General features: G+C 39.1%; 1 protein-coding gene across 1 annotated transcript in view; it reads left to right on the plus strand.

Moving 5' to 3' along the window:
- The window catches only part of ALK (ALK receptor tyrosine kinase), a 324,766-nt gene that overhangs the window by 91,556 nt on the left and 216,206 nt on the right, over nucleotides 1-17,004 (plus strand). Inside the window, exon 3 of the mRNA XM_054822404.1 lies at nucleotides 2,040-2,204. Coding sequence (XP_054678379.1) covers nucleotides 2,040-2,204 — 165 coding nt within the window. The remainder of the gene's footprint in view (nucleotides 1-2,039; nucleotides 2,205-17,004) is intronic.

The following is a 17,004-nucleotide window of genomic DNA, read 5'->3' on the forward strand; positions in this document are numbered from 1 at the left end:
CAAAGGCTTCTGTTCCCAGTAACTGGATGGGAGATGAGAGGAGGCAAGGAGTGACTGCTGGAAAACTCATGATAATATGAGATACTGATGGGGGAGAGAAGCCCATGAAGAATGAAACAGTTGATTTGAAATGATTGCTCTTGCCATGTGTTGTCCTTGGCCTGGGCTGTCTTTCCCTTCTGTCGTCCTGTGGGTTCCGTCAAAAAAGTCCCTGCATGAGCTGTGTTTGTCCCCCCACCTTTTTTTCTGACAGTGCCTTAAAGCACACACTACTCAAGCTGTTCCCCATAAATAAACTGTACAGTAATGATGATATATCTTCCGTAACATGTAGTTGAGTGTTTGGTTGCTCTTTTGTCCATTTGGACTTTGATACAAAGTTTAATAGACTCTTAACACTTTATAGGGTTAAAAAAATGTTGGGTTTGGTTTTTTTTTGGAAGAACATCTAAGGGACTAGAAATAAGTGGTCTGAGGTTTGAGTATGATATTGCAGTGGTAAACTGTATAGCATGAATATATCCGCTGTTCCCTGCTGCCTAAATTGAGGTGTGCTTCATGTATCATGAAATTTATGTTGATAATATAGAGGCCTGAACAGGGTAGGGACTTTTGCATTCAAATTTAAGGAAATGTGTATAATCCTTGCTACTGCTGCTTGTAGTGTATATGGATTCCTTACATTCTGTGGTTTCTGTGGTGGTGTGAAGTATTCAAAATGCTGAGTGAATGATAAAACACCTGATTAAGAAAATCAAATACGAACTGGAAAAATAGACTCTGCTCTTTCCAGCTTGCTGTTAAAAAGGCAAATTAGCTGGGAAAAGTATAGTGAGAGGGCAAGAGTATTAACCTTCAGATTAGAAAATGTTATATCGCCAGGAGAATAGGCTGAACTACATAAATCTGTGCACACTAAGAAGAAATTAGATGCTTAATAGAGAATGTAATTGAAGTTTTTTAAAAAATTAGTTAATTGGACTAATGTCATTTCAGATTATTTGTTCCACTTGCATAGCTATGGCAGGACAGTAGACAGGGTAAAAAAACACCGAAGAAGAGGTGGATTTTTTTTGTTGGACTTTTTCAAATGGATCTAGCCTTTTCAGAAACATTGAGTTAGTTCAGAAATAGTTTCTTTCTGTTACTGAATATTGTGTTGAGTGCTGACTGTGGTGACAAAAGCAAACGCATGCAGGGCATTCCAGAAAATTTAGCAATCTTGACGATTAAAAGTAAAATCTGTGCAGGTTATCACTGCATGTTGTGTTAAGTGTCTTGAATTATGGTGTGATAGTAAATTGGACACTGGGAAGTGAATCATAGTTGCACCAGCAGGGTAATTGGTTTCTGAAAGAGAAACATCTCAAAAGAAATGTCTGTGTTGGAGGCAGATGCTGGCTGTGTTGCCTGGAGGCTAAAGTTTTGCAGCAGCAGATCAAGCTTCTGCTACTTCTGCTGCCTCAGTGAAGCGTTTCAAACCCAGAGGGTCAGAAGGTTGCTTCGCAGGGTACAGTCCCTATGGCTACTGGCATGTCCCATATGCCAAGGATGTGTGACTCACTTTGTAGAGTCCTGTGCTCACTGGGATGGAATGTGACTATGAAGCATGTTAGTAGTCTTTGCACTATAATGGTCCTGGTTGAATTTAAACCAGCATCCCAGAAGAAATTGGCTTTCTGTCCCGTTTTATCAATTGACTAAGCTGTTCCCTTTCAGTCTAGGTGATACCTTTCCCCGCTTTAGCCTGTGCTGCCCTTTTATCTGTCCTGAAGGGGAATTGCTGGCTCAGGGGCCTTACCCTTGATTTGCTGCTGCCTCCATAATGAACCTCTCTGTGGTCCATTTCAGACACCATTTTCCCTGTCTGTTTATGGACTTCCTCCATATCTTTCTACCTCATTGTGGAAAAAAGCAAGCCCTATCTTACTAAGGTATAAAATGAGTGTGTATACACGTGTGTGTATAAACACCTTCCAGCATAGAGGAAGCTGGATTTAATTAACCTGGTATGTTTTATGTCTTTTTTCTTTTTTCAGTATTTGACTGCAATTTTGAATCTCCTTGTGAGCTGGAATATTCCATTTCCTCAAAAGATCAGGAAACCCCCAACAATGCCTGGCTCAGAGTGAATGCAGAGGAGATTTTGCAGCTAAACATCCAGGATGGGCCAGAGAGAGATCACTCTGAGAATACACCTAAAGGTAAGATGGATACAACCATGTAATGCCTTCAATGTAATGGTTAGTTTTAAAAAGAAAACATCCTCTCTGCCCCTAAAAAAAAAAAAATCCCTACCAAAAACCCCTGAAACCCCACCCAAACAAACGTTCTCTTAAAATACTTAAGACAGCTATAATGCTTTTGTTGCAGCAGACAATGAATGCAAACAGTGTCACAAACAAAGGGAGTCATTCTGCACATGAAGGATCTGGTTTTGTGTAAAGACAGTCTGAACCATATAGATGGGAAGCAAAATATCCAATATAGTATTGTGTGAAATCTGAATCGGGCTGACCCATGCCATGGATGGTATTTGGATGATGTTGTGGTTTAACCCCAGCCAGTAACTAAGCATTATGAAGCTGCTCTTTCACCATTCCCCCCTGCTCCCTCCTCCCCAAGGGGATGGGGAGGAGAATGGAAAAAAAACTCATGGGCTGAGATAAAGGCAGTTTAATAGGATGACAAAGGAAGAGAATAACAATAATACAAGTGAAGCACAAATGCAATTGCTCACCACATGTAGAAGGAAAAAAAACCCAACCTCAATGCTCAGTCTGTTTCTGAGCAGTGATCCCACATCCTGGCTCGCTTCCCTAGTTGTATATGGAGCATGACGTTCTACAGTATGGAATATCCCTTTGGCCAGCCTGCATCAGCTGTCCTGGCTGCGTTTTTCCAGCTTCTTGTGCACCTGGCAGGGTGTGGGAAGCAGAAAAGTCTTTGACTTAGTGTAGACATAACAACTAAAAACATCAGTGCGTTTTCTGTTGTGAACACAGAATGAAAACAGTTGTAACAGTTGTAAAAACATCATACTAAATCCAAAACACATCACTGTACCGGCTACTAGAAAGAAAATTAACTCTTATCTCAGCCAAAACCACGACAGATGAGAAGAGTACTATGATGACTATGTTCAAAGTCATTCAGTGGTTGGAAGAGATGAATAAAATAGCCTGGTTTTACCTCTGCTCTAGGTGCTGTTTACTGCTTACTTGTTTGCAGACCATTGTAGGCAACATCCTTGTGTCCAGGGCTTAGGTTTTCTGTTTGGGAAGAAAACAAAAGATGAGTTTTGCCCTTAATATAAGAAAAAAATTCCTGTCTCTAAATAGAGCTAGGAAGCATGAAAAAAAAGGAGTGCAACAGACTTTTCTCCTTGCTTGGAAGAAAATTTGGTTTGTTGGAATTATTTTTCTTGCTCATGATTATATCTGGAACAGCAGCATATTTCATTAATATTAAAAGTGCTAAAAAGATTTTTAGGTGTATTTGTGCTCTTCTAATCCTGGGAAAGCAGAAAAATTCTTAACATCCTTCCTGCTGTTAGTGACGTGCTTGAAACCCCTCCGTGTAAGGGTTAGGTGGTGGTGTTGAGAATGGAGCTACAAAATGGAAACAGGGGAGTTAGGGCTACAAGCTTTAGCCAGGCAAGGAGGATATAGAACAAAAAGGTATAGGGAAGGAAAACAAAGATTATCAGGGATACAGAACAGTTTCCATACTAAGAAAAACTAAACAGACAAAGATTTGTTTATTCTGTCTGCGATGGTAGGACTTAGAGGTCTATAAAAATGCACATTGAAGAGCAATGGGAAGCAGCCATGAAGCCAGTGGGTGCCGGGTATAGAACAAGCAAGAGAAGATATTTTTCATGTAGTACATGAACAAACTGTGGCAATAAGGTGCATGAATTAATGTTCTGGAGGCCAGAAGTATGTGTGAGTGTAAAGAAAGATCAGATGAATTCTTGCAGAATACATTCATCACTGGTTATTTAATTCAACAGTCTGTTTACAGTCCCTGACTCAAGAAGCCTCTTATAAAGAAAACTGCAAGTGAAAGGACCCTTTTCTTAGTAGCCAGTGTCAGAGATGCCATTTGACTTGCAGACCTGCAATCTGACTGCTTGTAACAATTCTTATGTTCAGGCAAATACGGAGGAAAAGTTTCAGTTCTGCTTTCGTTCATATTCTTTAATTCTGTTTTCTCATCCATATCAATAGTATAGTACTTTTCCCCAGATAGCCATTCTAAATTAACTTTTAAGGCCCATTGCTTGAGCACTGATTCATCAGCAAACCGAGTCATTTTGGTGGGATCTGTGTTCTGTGTAAAGCAGCTAGACCACATTTGTGGTGCATGCAAATGTCTTCTGATTTTCACATCAAAGAACATACATGCACATACTAAATTTCTGGCTACAAAGATACAGTTAAGCAAAAGTTTGAGGTAGATCTGATTGTCTGCTGTTGCACGAGAATTTAAGAAAAAGGAGAACAAGCTGGCTGCTGATGAAATTTAGGAATTAAAACCTGCTTGCTTTGAATTGAGAAGAGTAGCTATCACTTTCCTGAAGTGGGGAAAAAAATGGGGAAAATGCATGAGAAAATAAATATAATGTTCCAGGTCCCTGCGGTGCTGCATATTGTCAGTGTATGTTTCTTCTGGATGTTTTTTGGTAAAGTTACACCTTTGTCTGTATTTAGTCAGTTTTATATGTCTGTCAAAGCAGAAGAGGGGAGACTGTTGGTTGGCCCTGTAGCCCAAAACCAAGGGTAGTATTGGTTGATGATTTCCAGTTGCCTGTTGGGATAAAATTCTATTTCTAAGTCCAAAGTTTGGAGAGCTTTTTTTCTTCATCTGGAATATAGGCAATTTAGGCTGAAGCTTGTTCTCTGCTGTTTTCTCCCATTCTGAGGGGCACGTACCCAGTGTTGCATTGATTGAATGGATTAAGATTTGTGGGGTAGCAGAGTGGCTTGTTTAGGGTGTTTTCTTTGCTTGCTTGTTTGTTTTTTAAATTATCAGGCTTGTTGGACATAGTCAGTGGTAATTTTCTCCTGAGCCCTTCAGTAGAGCTGTAGGTCTGCAACTCATAGATGACTGTAACTCGTGTGTGTGTGTAAAGACTCATTTGAAAATCAACACTTGGAGCTAGCATCTCTCTATTTTAAATCACTTTAATTACAGCTGCTTGGCAGAGATAGTTGTGTGGTCTGTTTCAATCTGAAATAATTAAGCACGGTAATTCCAACCCCACTGTTTCCTGCAAATTGTACTTCCAATTATCTCAATCTCATTTCATCTCCTTTGCAGACAGTAATGCACAGAGATAAACAGATAGCGTAACTAGATTTTGGGATGGTTTAGCTCATCCTTGTCACTTGGCTATCAAGCCATGTCAAGACATTGATTGAGACAAATGGGTATGATTCATTGTGCTTCATATACATTTCTGTAAAAGGTTCAGTAGGAAATCATTGGTAGATCTCCCAAAGAGAGACATTGGAAGAACTTCTGTATTTTTTGCCCCTGTCCCTGCAGCATGATACAGCTCAGTCTCTAGGAATCAGAACAAGTAAGCATGGATTGAGTTACCTAGAGGAAGATCTAGTTTCAGATGTCTCAACATTTGGTTACAGTTACATCTGAGTGCCCTGCTCACTTGACATGTTCAACATGTGGTGTCACACAAATCATTGATCTTCTGAATAGGGATAGATGGGGAGGTGGCAATGTTTGATATTGAATTATTCAGGGTAAAAGATTGGAGGTCTGGTTTGCAAGGAATTGAAAAAGGATGCTTAACTGGATAGTAGTGGCAGGTGAAATTCAGCATAGATTATTTGAATGGGGGAAATGTGCAGTTTGGCATATATAAGGACAGATTCTGAGCTGGTTGATTTTGGGGTAAGAATAGAGCTGTGAAAACATAAACTCAGTAGCAGTCACAAAGTAAATGTGATCTTGGAACTTACTGGGAAGGGAGTAGAAAATAGTATAAATGTGAAAATAGTATAAATGTGTGGGGCAGTTGTATCTAGAATACAGCATTCCGTTCTGGTTCCCGTGCATCAAAAATTATTCAGTACAGCTGGGAAAGTTATTAAAAGAACAGAAACAAGGATGATCTAAAGTATGTGATGGCTGTCTTTTAGAAACTCTTAAATTAACTAGGGCTACCTTGCCTGGAAGAGACTGCATGGCAGAGTTTTATAAAAATCACAGAATTTTCTAAAATCTTTTAATAAAGATTTATAAAGGTTTATAAACTCCCAAGATTTTATTTAAGCACAGAAAGGATGAGTACAGGAGTATTCATTACTTCTTCTAATACAGAATTGGATGGCATCAGATGAAATTAGTAGGTGTCAGGTTCAAAACAAAAGGAGATCCTTCAGTATGTAACAAACAGTAAATCTGTGGAACCTTTTTCCACAGGGTATTGTTGGTGCTAAAACCTTCTATGGGTATGCAAATTGACAGGGTATATGCAGGGAAGAAAAATAGTTAAGGCTACTAAATTCTCAAGACTACCTTTTCTGGCTCAGAAAGTCCTTGCACAAAAGATCCCTGAAGGCCAGGGGTGGGGAAGTACAACTGTTTGCTCTCCTGTTCATATAGTCTTTCCTATGTATCTACACCTGTCTGTTTTCAGAGCCAGATGTCTGAAGTTAATGAATCTTTGGGCTGTGCTGGTAGGGTTGGTGAGGTGGTGCATCCCTCCCTCACCTTCCAGTCCAGTCTTCCTCTTCCCTTTGAAAAAGGAAATAAATGCACTAACAGTTTTGGAACAAGTTGGAGAGTCCAGTTTAAACATTTAATATTATTTGCTATTCTTTTAAAGCCTTGTGAATGGTATTGAACCACACAAAACCATTGGGTATTTGGTAGGAAGAATTGCAGGACTATCTGTCTATAGAAATCTGTAGAAGGGAGGCTGTCAAGGTACTTTGTGGGTTTTTAGGTTTTTTTGAAATTGTGCTAAAATGCTTTCACTTTCCTCCATTCCCCTCATCTCATAAGTGGACCAGTGGGTGATAGAATCACTGATTTATTTGCCAGCTAGGCCCTGCATGGTACATGAAGATCTGCTGGAGCGACTAGTATTTCCGAGTCAAACTTATGTAACTTTCTGCAGGATCAGAGATTTAAGGTTAAAATTCCACTGATGTGCTAAAGATTGACAGGAAAACATCCACTATTGGGATCTGAATCAGGCCTGTATGTGATGTAATGAGTAGGCAATCCATTGTGGATTACTAGACTTCTTTTAATTCATGAATAAGCAAAAAGATGCTATAAAAAATTCAAGCATTCTGCATCACTGACTGCATTTACTTATTTTGACAAGTGTGATTAATTCTTAATTATTTATGATTCTTCATAATATATTATACCAGCAAATGTACTGTAGTCTATTGTAATGAAATATGAGGAATTGGAGATCTTGCAACTGTGGCAGTATTTCCTAAGGAGGCAGGTTAGACAACCCAGTTTGTGGTTAGAATGACAGAGTCTGTAGACCAGGAAGGTTGCATTTTGCAGCTGTGTGGACATGTTCAAGTGAAAGTGTAATTTGCCTCTCTGAAAACTTGAGATGGGTCAAGCCAGCCGTAAACTCTGTGCCTCTCAACTCTTGATTCAAACCTAGGGTTTTCTGTACTGTGGGGCCTCTAGGATACAGCTCAGAGTAGCAGGTGGTTTAACATCCATCAGAAAGTGCGTCTTTCCAGAATTCATCTCTCCTGCTACTTCATCACAGTGCTTGTATTTTCCTACCTCTAGAGAGGCGCTGCCTCAGCTTCCTGTCAGCAACATTGCGTTGCCCTGTTGCCCATGGACTTGTGAAGGGCAATAATTGTGGTCCCTGATCTGGAGCGCAGTCATGGCTTCCTGCTGAGTCAAATTTTACAAGGAAGAGAAAGAGAGAAACCACTACTACAAAGTTAATCTTGTGTATTTAAGGAGGAAAGACCAGCAGCAGCTGGACCCAAAACAAGTACACACAAACTGGATCCAGATCTGTGCTTGATAAAATGTCAGTGTGATCTATTTCCAAGTGTAAACACAGTTTTAAACTTGAAGGATTAGAGGCGTGACCACTCCTGACTGTGGTGATGCAAGTGAGTTGCCTGCTTCTCTTTTAAATCTTGTGATTCTAGATAAAGTAAGTGAATTTCTGCCTCTGTTATCTGAAGATTTCAGGACCATGAAAATATGCAGCTACTTGATAAAAATTCTGAAGAGATAAGTTGGGGAGGTATGACCACCATTTCAAATAAGAATCAAAAAAGTCATAAGCCACCCTGCAAATGTGAACACCAATTGAGACAACTCCTTAATGGAAAATGTAGATTAAACTTTCATGAAGGATGGCAGGGGAAGAGGGAGATGAATGAGGACAGTGTCCTAACCAGCCACTGATTAGTTGAAAAGCTCTTACGTAAGTTCTAAAACAAGAAGTATCTGCACATTGTGTTAATGTGGTTTTGATTTTTGTAATTATTACTAAAGAAATGGAGCAAGGCTAAGGCACTGAGCATATTAGCAAATGAGAGATAATGAACTGCAGGATTATAAAATGGCTGTTGACTTTAATTTATGGTTCCTCAGACAAAGAAGAATGAGGCAGATAATAAAAGATAATAAATAATATTTTGTTTCAGATTATGACTTTATTAACAAAACAGTAGAGTATAAATCAGTGTGGGCTTGCAAGAAGTAAGTAGTTGAGAAGTTATTCTTCATGTAGGACTCTTAAGCAGAAAAAAGATCTGTAACACAATTCCACTAAAAATTGGGAAAAAAAATCTTTCTGAAAAAGATAGCTATTTACCAGGGGAAAGAATAAATGGTAGGGAGAGTAGCTAGGCTCATGCTAGACAGACAAAAGTCTTCCCTTTACATTAATCCTTAAGACTGGTTTGAGGATAAGCCTTGATCTCATAGAATTGATCTATCTTATGTGTCTTTTAAACAAGATGTCAGAGTATTTCTTCTTTTCTTTAGTAAATCAATACATGGAGTTTGAGGTTTTGACAGGGTGAGTCTGAAAAAAAAAATCATCAGAGTTGCCTTCTCAGGAGAATTTCTGTTTTAGAAGAAAAAAATGTTTTTGAACCTATTGCAAGTTTTGACAAAAAACTTGCAGACCTGAATGTTTATTGCACCCCTGTCTTTAATGCTGGAGAAGAATGTGGATCATCCGAGTTTGCAAAGATTCAATCCAAAATGGTTGAATAGTGCTTGAAAAGATACTGCTGTGGTATGATGCCACCCCAGTTTTATTATTTATAAGCATTCAGATAAACCACAGGTGTCCTATGAAGTTTTGTAAACTTTTGCACTTTTGTTTAATTGAAGTGGGATTCAGTTTTCTGTTAGTTATCTTCCTCCTTAAGATTTAGCCATTGAGTCAGTGGAAATAATTGTGTGTGAGTTGAAGGGTAGCTACATACCACAAATGAAGTAGTAGAAGAATTAAGTGAGATCTGGAAGCAACACATAGACTGAAAACTATTCATTGATCTTATTGCAAATGAGAGATTTAAGGATTTGCAGGGATGACTATCGAGTTCTTTGTAAACAGAGAGGGTTTTAAAATAAAAAAATATTATTTACAGTAAATAGTTCTGGCTGTTCTAGTTAGAGATGTAAATTTTGATACTTAACATGGCAATGTATATCAAGTATTATAACAGAGCCCCGTAGGAATTTATGCAACATTAATACACAAAATGCAAACCAAACTTGCTTCCAGTATCCATTGGATGGCAAAGAAAAAAAGTGCAGCCTTTTTATGATGGTCAGATTTCAGATCATACTCTGTCAATACAAGAAATGGACCAGATGTTCTTAGCATTTTGCAGCTTGCTCTTCTCATTAGTACTACACTTGTGCTTTGTTATTGCAAAATTATTTCCCTTTAATGAGCCTGCTCTAAAGAGGCAAATTATTGCCTCACTGTAGGACACTGTGTTTGTTTATAGAATAGGTTTGTATTTATATGGACTATGAATAAGCAGGTAGGTTTGTTGATTTTAGACATCTTGTTTGTTCATTCCTTAATTCAGTGAAGACTTGCATGCAACTCAACATGGGGCATTCTGTTCCCCAAGCTGAAAAAGAAAAATTAATTTCAGTGTGTATCAGATGTTAGTATGCTCTAATGGCTTGCTGCATACCTGTGACTAATGTACTTCAACAAGTATATCCAGAAAAGGCATAGACAGTGAAGAATAAATGGGTTGTAAAATGGTCTCTTTCTCACTATTAGAGATGCTTTCTCCTTGGCAAGATGAAACATACTAAAAGGACAGCTGGAGGGAAGCATTTCCTGCTTTTGGCTGTGTTTGACCTTTTTATAGAAAAAGACTACCAGATTAACATGCATTTGTAATTTTTTTTTCTCCTCTTTGGTGTAGGGGCAGTGTTCTTTATCCCTGAATGCTTGTGTACATCCATGCATATGTTGCATTTGGGGGTTTTTTAATTGAACTTCAAGTATAGTAAACTCATATTTGTGCAAAGAACATTGAGTGAATTAATAAATTGTTATTCGATAGTTTTAATTTCTTTCTAGCCTGCCACCTCTATTTTCTGTATATTTATTTTTTTACCAAGCCAGTGACAGGTCACACAAGTGGCTCTGTACATAAAAATATAATGTATGATAAAGAAGTATCAGCAAGACGCTGTAAGCCTTGTAGCCACTTGGCTGTGTATTGCCGCTCCTTACCAACCATAGTCTGATTATATCCATTGCCAATTATTACAATAACTTGTGCTTCTTTAGTACTTATGAGGCTCTGAGAATGTATGAAGTGCCTTATTTAGTAGAGCAGTTTTAAAGAGCTGGGAGAAGTGTTTCTCCATGTCAAAGAGAAATTAAGTGCAGTGTGGTTAAATCAATCCCCTGAGGTGAGTTGTGTTCCTAGCTGTGCCAAAAGTATTGTATCTCTTGCACTGTAACTAGTACTAACAGTTAGATGCTTGTTGCTCTATGGTATTTTTGTCATGAAGTTGACTTGGTCCACTTCCAATAAATAGACATCATCATGTGGGATTTTCTACAGACCTATTCTGTGAGGTTATGTTAAAAGCATCAGTAATTTGACAAGAACTGGAATATTTTCACTATTGTTCTTAACATCAGTGATAATGTCTCTCTTGTTGGGTTGCAGTAGCTATCTTACACACCTATGCTTGAATGAATACATTAAAAGAGAGTCACAGAACTCTGAAAGCTAAGAAGTTTTACTGCTGTGACTCTTGCCAGGAACAAAGCGTGAATAATTAAACAGAAGTAAAAAAATTGTTAATTTGGAACTGTGATAGAGAAAAGATCACAATTCAATCAGGATCTTAGGGCAGGCTAAGCTAAACCCAAGTACAGCTTGACCTTTTTGCCTAATCTAGACGGGTAAATTTGGGTAAAGAAAGAAAAGATCAATTTTTATTATTTCTGTCTTTGGTTTTCTGATGACATTTGAGTTGTTCAGGTGCAAATCTGTAAAGGATAAGTTGGTACTAATGCTTGTGTAATACCTCGTTTCTGGAAAGATACAATCGAATGTACTACTTCAGAGTGTTGCAAGAAGTATTCCCTTAGACATACCTTTAGAGGTTAAATCTTATTCACAAGAATTGTTAATGTTAGAGCTGACCAAAGCAGTTTCATTTACCTTTACCTTAAAGGGGAGGAGGACCTATGAGCTTAGCTGTATAATCCTCTTAAAGCAGCTTAAATGGAGCATGCTTATTTTATCCTACTCAAAGTAACCAAAGAAGTTTGCAGTGTTAAAGATAAGTGAGAATTCTGTTTTGTATCTTTTAAAAATTTTTTCTTAATGCCATGCGATGCCTCTTTAGGCGGCCCCAAGCAACTTGCCTAGGTTCTAATGAATAATCATCCATTCAATTATGAGTTAGAAGCTATCCCTGAAGTTTCATCTGTTTTCTTTGTTTGCTTGTTTTGAGAGCACAGTGATTAAACAGATGGTATTGTGTACGAAAATGAGAACGGCCATACTGGGAGAGTAGGAGAGGGAAGCAAACTTGGGGCCAGACTTCCCAGAATATTCTCTCACTATCCAGACATGCTTGTGTCAGGGACTGCGCTGAGGGGAGCAACAGAATATAGTCCTCCATGTCATACTGCAAGTCTGCCGGGATACTTACTACAGTATCTTCTTGTTGATTTGGGATCTCCAATCCTAGACACCATTCCTATGTTGAGCAATGCTGCCTTTCTGTGCAGTGAATTATGTTGTGCATTCCTCTGTGTAAAGAAACCGCTTTCCCTAAGTCCCCCTTAAGTCCCTTTAGTCTCAGTGGCACAGTCTTTCTTGTCTGTCAAGTGCAAGCAAATCTGGAAATGCTTGACCTTTGTCTTTTACCTTCAGTAAATAAATAGAATTTAAAAGAAGGTGAATACGAGTGATGTTCTTTTGTTAAAATGAGAAAAGACTATTTTTAAAAAAATCATTTTGACTTGATATTAATGGGTTTGTATCACTCACAAACCCAGATGAAAGTAAGCTTTGTTAGCTGAATGCTCCAGTGTCACAACAGAGATGAGAGAAGCAAGCACCACTTAATTCTGAACGGCATTTCCGTAAGAATTCAAGAAATGTAATAGTAGGCTTTTAGCCATTGATCTGCATTTTTTTCTTCTTCCTGTTCTATGGCTGTGAGCAAATCTTCCCACTCCTCTGCGAGAGGCTGTCTTTCTAAATTATCTGGTGTAAACATGAGTAAACAAGATTATGAGTAGACTTCTCCAGATTTGAAGAGGTGTTCAAACAGCAGAACCAGAAGTTTTGTTGCTTCCATTGCCTATGTTAAAAGAATAAACCTGATGTAAGACAGAACAATAACTTGCATTGTATGCTGGTTTTAGTGTGGGTCATCTTGCTGCTTTTGTGTACTTCCAGTGGGGAAGTGGAAAGGTCAGGCAATGAAGGGAAGTATTTTGCTGCGTACCACAGTCATCTCTGGCAGTCATTTGGAGTCTTGCAAGGCACATAAACAGCATAATAAAGGTTAGAACACAACTCCTTTTCACCTGTCACAGTAATTTTGTTTATTGGAGAAAAGCCCAAGCTGCAGAACTCTGGTATTGATTTTGAATAGTTGAAGGTTCAAGGATGTTCTGGTTTCAAGGTGTTTATTCAGAGTTGAAGAAATAAAAAGGCCATGTTAAAACAACATTATGATGCAGGTTTAATTCCACTCTCAGGGTTTTTCTCAAAGGTGTGAAAGTATTTGGGGAGGAGGGAGAGGATGGTTTATGTTTGACTGTCCTAAAAAATTTCAGCTTTTCAGGCTGCCAACTGTGGATAGGGCAGGCTCTGCCTGCCTGGATTGATTCTGCATGTCAGCAACGTCACTTCATTACAGGTGAAAGTTTACTACGACACACAGAGCTTGGAATTTTACATACTGAACTTTCTTAGATCGGGGGGGGCGGGGAGGAAGAGAAGATCATTCTGGTAGCCTCACTGCCTAATTACACAGTAGTGAAAAACATTTTTAATTCTGTAGTTGTTGGTTTATCTATCCAGCTAGCCAAGGCAAATATATTTAGTGTTATCATGCCATTGTTAAATCAAGTTTCCCGAGGAATTAGCAGTTTAAATAATTTAACTAATCTTTGATTTATCATCAGTTAAGGATTAAAAGCAAGAATCCTAGAATAAGATACTATAAAATATTATACATCTTAATTCAGAAGCTGTGACTTCCACCAAAAGTAATGACCTTTCCAATGACTAACCAAGCCAAAGGACTATCTGTTAAGCAAAAGTAGATTCTAAAAGTGACTACTTAGTAAAGGTGCCAAGCCATTTGCAACACCTGAGTGAACAGCAACAATTAACATTTTTAATAGCAGATTTCTTTAAGGACACTAATTTAAGTGTGAATACTTACTTTATCCATCCATGGACAAAAGTGAATAGAGGGGTTGACAGAGGTTTAGCTTTATTGAAGGAATTGATCACCTAATTAGAGAATAGAAAATATGGATCCCAGTTACCTGTGTACCACTTGAAAAAGTAGTCATATTTGTAATGGCTTCAAAGCAAGGATTGACTAAAATGTACTCCAGGCCTTTTTGAGGTTAGTGTTTAACCTGCTGCAGGCAGTTCTCTCTGTGGTCTGATACTGGCTTGTGTCAGAAATAGTGTGGCCAGCAGGACTAGGGAAGTGGTCATCCCTCTGTACTTGGCACTGGTGAGGCCGCACCTTGAGTACTGTGTTCAGTTTTGGGCTTCTCACTACAAGAAAGACATTGAGGTGCTGGAGTGTGTCCAGAGAAGGGCAACAAAGCTGGTGAGGGATCTAGAGCACAAGTCTTAGGAGGAGCAGCTGAGGGAACTGGGGTTGTTTAGCCTGGAGAAAAGGAGGCTGAGGGGAGACCTTATCACTCCCTACAACTACCTGAAAAGGAGGTTGTAGCCAGGTGGGTGTTGGTCTCTTCTCCCAAGTAACAAGTGATAGGACAAGAGGAAATGGCCTCAAGTTGCACCAAGGGAGGTTTAGACTGGATATTAGGAAAAATTTCTTCATCGAAAGGGTTGTCAATCATTGGAACAGGCTGCCCAGGGAAGTGGTTGAGTCACCATCCCTGGAGGTACTTAAAAAAGGAGTAGATATGGTGCTTAGGGACACGGTTTAGTGGTGGACTTGGCAGTGCTAGGTTAATGGTTGAACTTGATGGTCCTAAAGGTCTTTTCCAACCAAAATGATTCTATGATTCGATGGTCAGTGTGCAGATTGAATGATTAATGGTAGGTGTTTGCTGTCCAAGGGACTGAAGCGATTTTTGTTTTATGTAAAGCTGAATTGAATATGGACTACTGGAATATTTGGGCTGCTTGAATTCAGCCTTAAAATCAAGGAAAACTCAAGAACTAAAAGTTAAAATGTTGACTATTTAGAAATTGAATTTGGGCTTCCACTAACACTAAACCTCCTCCTCTATTGTACAGTGGGTGTTTTCCAGGACTTGGTGACAGGACTAAGGGGTATTTCACTGCAGATGAAACTTTGAGGATCGGCATTCAAGTTTTCCTTGTAGTGATGAGAAAACACTTTGCAAAGTCCTACTAGAGCTAATATGCTTTCAATAGTGTTGGTACTGTGTATTTGCTTGTGTGTTTAGCTGAGATGTTTAGGGAGTTTGTGTTGCGGACAAGTGTTGAGTGAAGCTCAGCACTTCCGGTTCTTTCCGCTGACTTATGGTAAGATGTCTGTCTGGACAGGTAAGGGGAACTGTAAAAATGTGCTAGAGTAGAGGCAGCATTTGAGTGATTGTTGTCTTATATTTTCATTACAGAGTGAGTGACAAAGTGTGGTTGAAATAACTGAGCTCCAACCAGATGTGGTACCTCACCTGGGTGTAAAGCACTGCTTAACTCAGGGAAAGAGCTTTTTTGCATGGAGGAGTTTGGCTGGGATATCCCTGAAGTAAGAGATAGGAATTAACTCTATGGAAAAGACGTACATTACAGACAATGCCTTTAACCACTCTCTACTATGTTGGGTTTTTTTATATCTCTATGCATTTCAGAGTGCTTTGTGGGTGGGCAGGTGAAATGTACTGCATTAGAGATACAAATTGATTGCTATGTACATTGTTCAATGTTACAGCCATTAACTCTCTGCGAGGGTGGAGCACCCAAGACTGACCCTGAGTGTGAAGTTGTTAATGGACATTGCAGGAAGAATGACCTAAATGACTTGCAAAAATTAACTTGTTGGTTACTTGATTGGTTACTTGGTATGCTACTTTTATCAGCAAGCCAAACTTTTTTTTAATGAAACTGAGTTACTGAACAATTTTTGTTGCTAAAACAAGTATTCATAATCCAGACTGCATATACTTCAGTGAACTATAGATTGCTCTCTTTCACTCCTGCAATGTAGTCGAAGTCTTGTTGTTTGGTTTTTTTAATGTTTTCTGAAAAGCACTTTCTTTTTCCCTCCTCCTCTGAGATCTTTAAGAGGTGTTGCCCTCTTGTTCTCCTTTGAAAGCATCTTGGGCTTGCTGGATGAATGGGTACAGACCACAGGAAGTGGCATTTTGCTAGCCCAGGTGTATTTGCAATGGGCCTGCTTGTGAAATTGCTGAAGTAGCTCCAAGTTTCTCATCGTGTGGCTAGAAGAGCACGTTAAGCTGAAGTCTGGGATGTTCGTTAAAGCTTGACACTGTCACGAGGTGATACAGATGTGCATTGTGTCATTGGCTGCCTTGCTGCTGGCATAAGAGCAAGTATAGCAACAGGTTTTTGTTTTTTTCTCTCCTCTCCTTCACATGGGCACAATGTCTTTTTTACCTTAGACATGCCAGCTGGGGTGATTGTGTAAGGAATTAATGTTGTGTCACTTTTTCCCACCTCTGTATACTTGAGGAAAATTAGTGCTTGTTATGTTTGTGGATGTTACGTTCTTCCTGCATGGGAAGTGAGGGCTGGAGTGAGGTTTGCCTCTGCACAGGGCATTTCTGAGTGCGATCCAGTTAATCATCTTTGATCCCTTACAGAGTTGGTAGTAGACCAGCAACTTAGACCGACAGCAGCTTGACAACCTGTACTGCAAGTTTGTGAAACAAGTTCAGGAGGGAAGAAACATATTTTGCGAACCTTTCTGCAATTTGGAAAATTGTGTTAGAGGAGGAGTGGGACTCACCATTTTATTTCTCTTCAGAATTAAAACCTAAACCAATGGCATGTAGCTCATGGAGGAGAAAATGAGGGGAGCAGCAAAGAGGGTGCATCATGTAGAAACAGTAGCGTATCTGGTTACTGGAAAAACTGTGCTACAGGATCTGTTGTGCTAAGGACCAGTATCTGCTGTGTGACAATAAAATACGCAAAGAACTTCTCTATATTTCTTAGGACTACTCAAATACTTATAGCATGTGCTTAAGGACTTCGTTAGATTGAAATACTGAGCTTGCCTCTTTGCAGTATTGGGTTCACAGAATGT

This window comes from Grus americana, chromosome 3 (assembly GCF_028858705.1).
Source record: "Grus americana isolate bGruAme1 chromosome 3, bGruAme1.mat, whole genome shotgun sequence".
Taxonomy (NCBI): Eukaryota; Metazoa; Chordata; class Aves; order Gruiformes; family Gruidae; genus Grus; species Grus americana.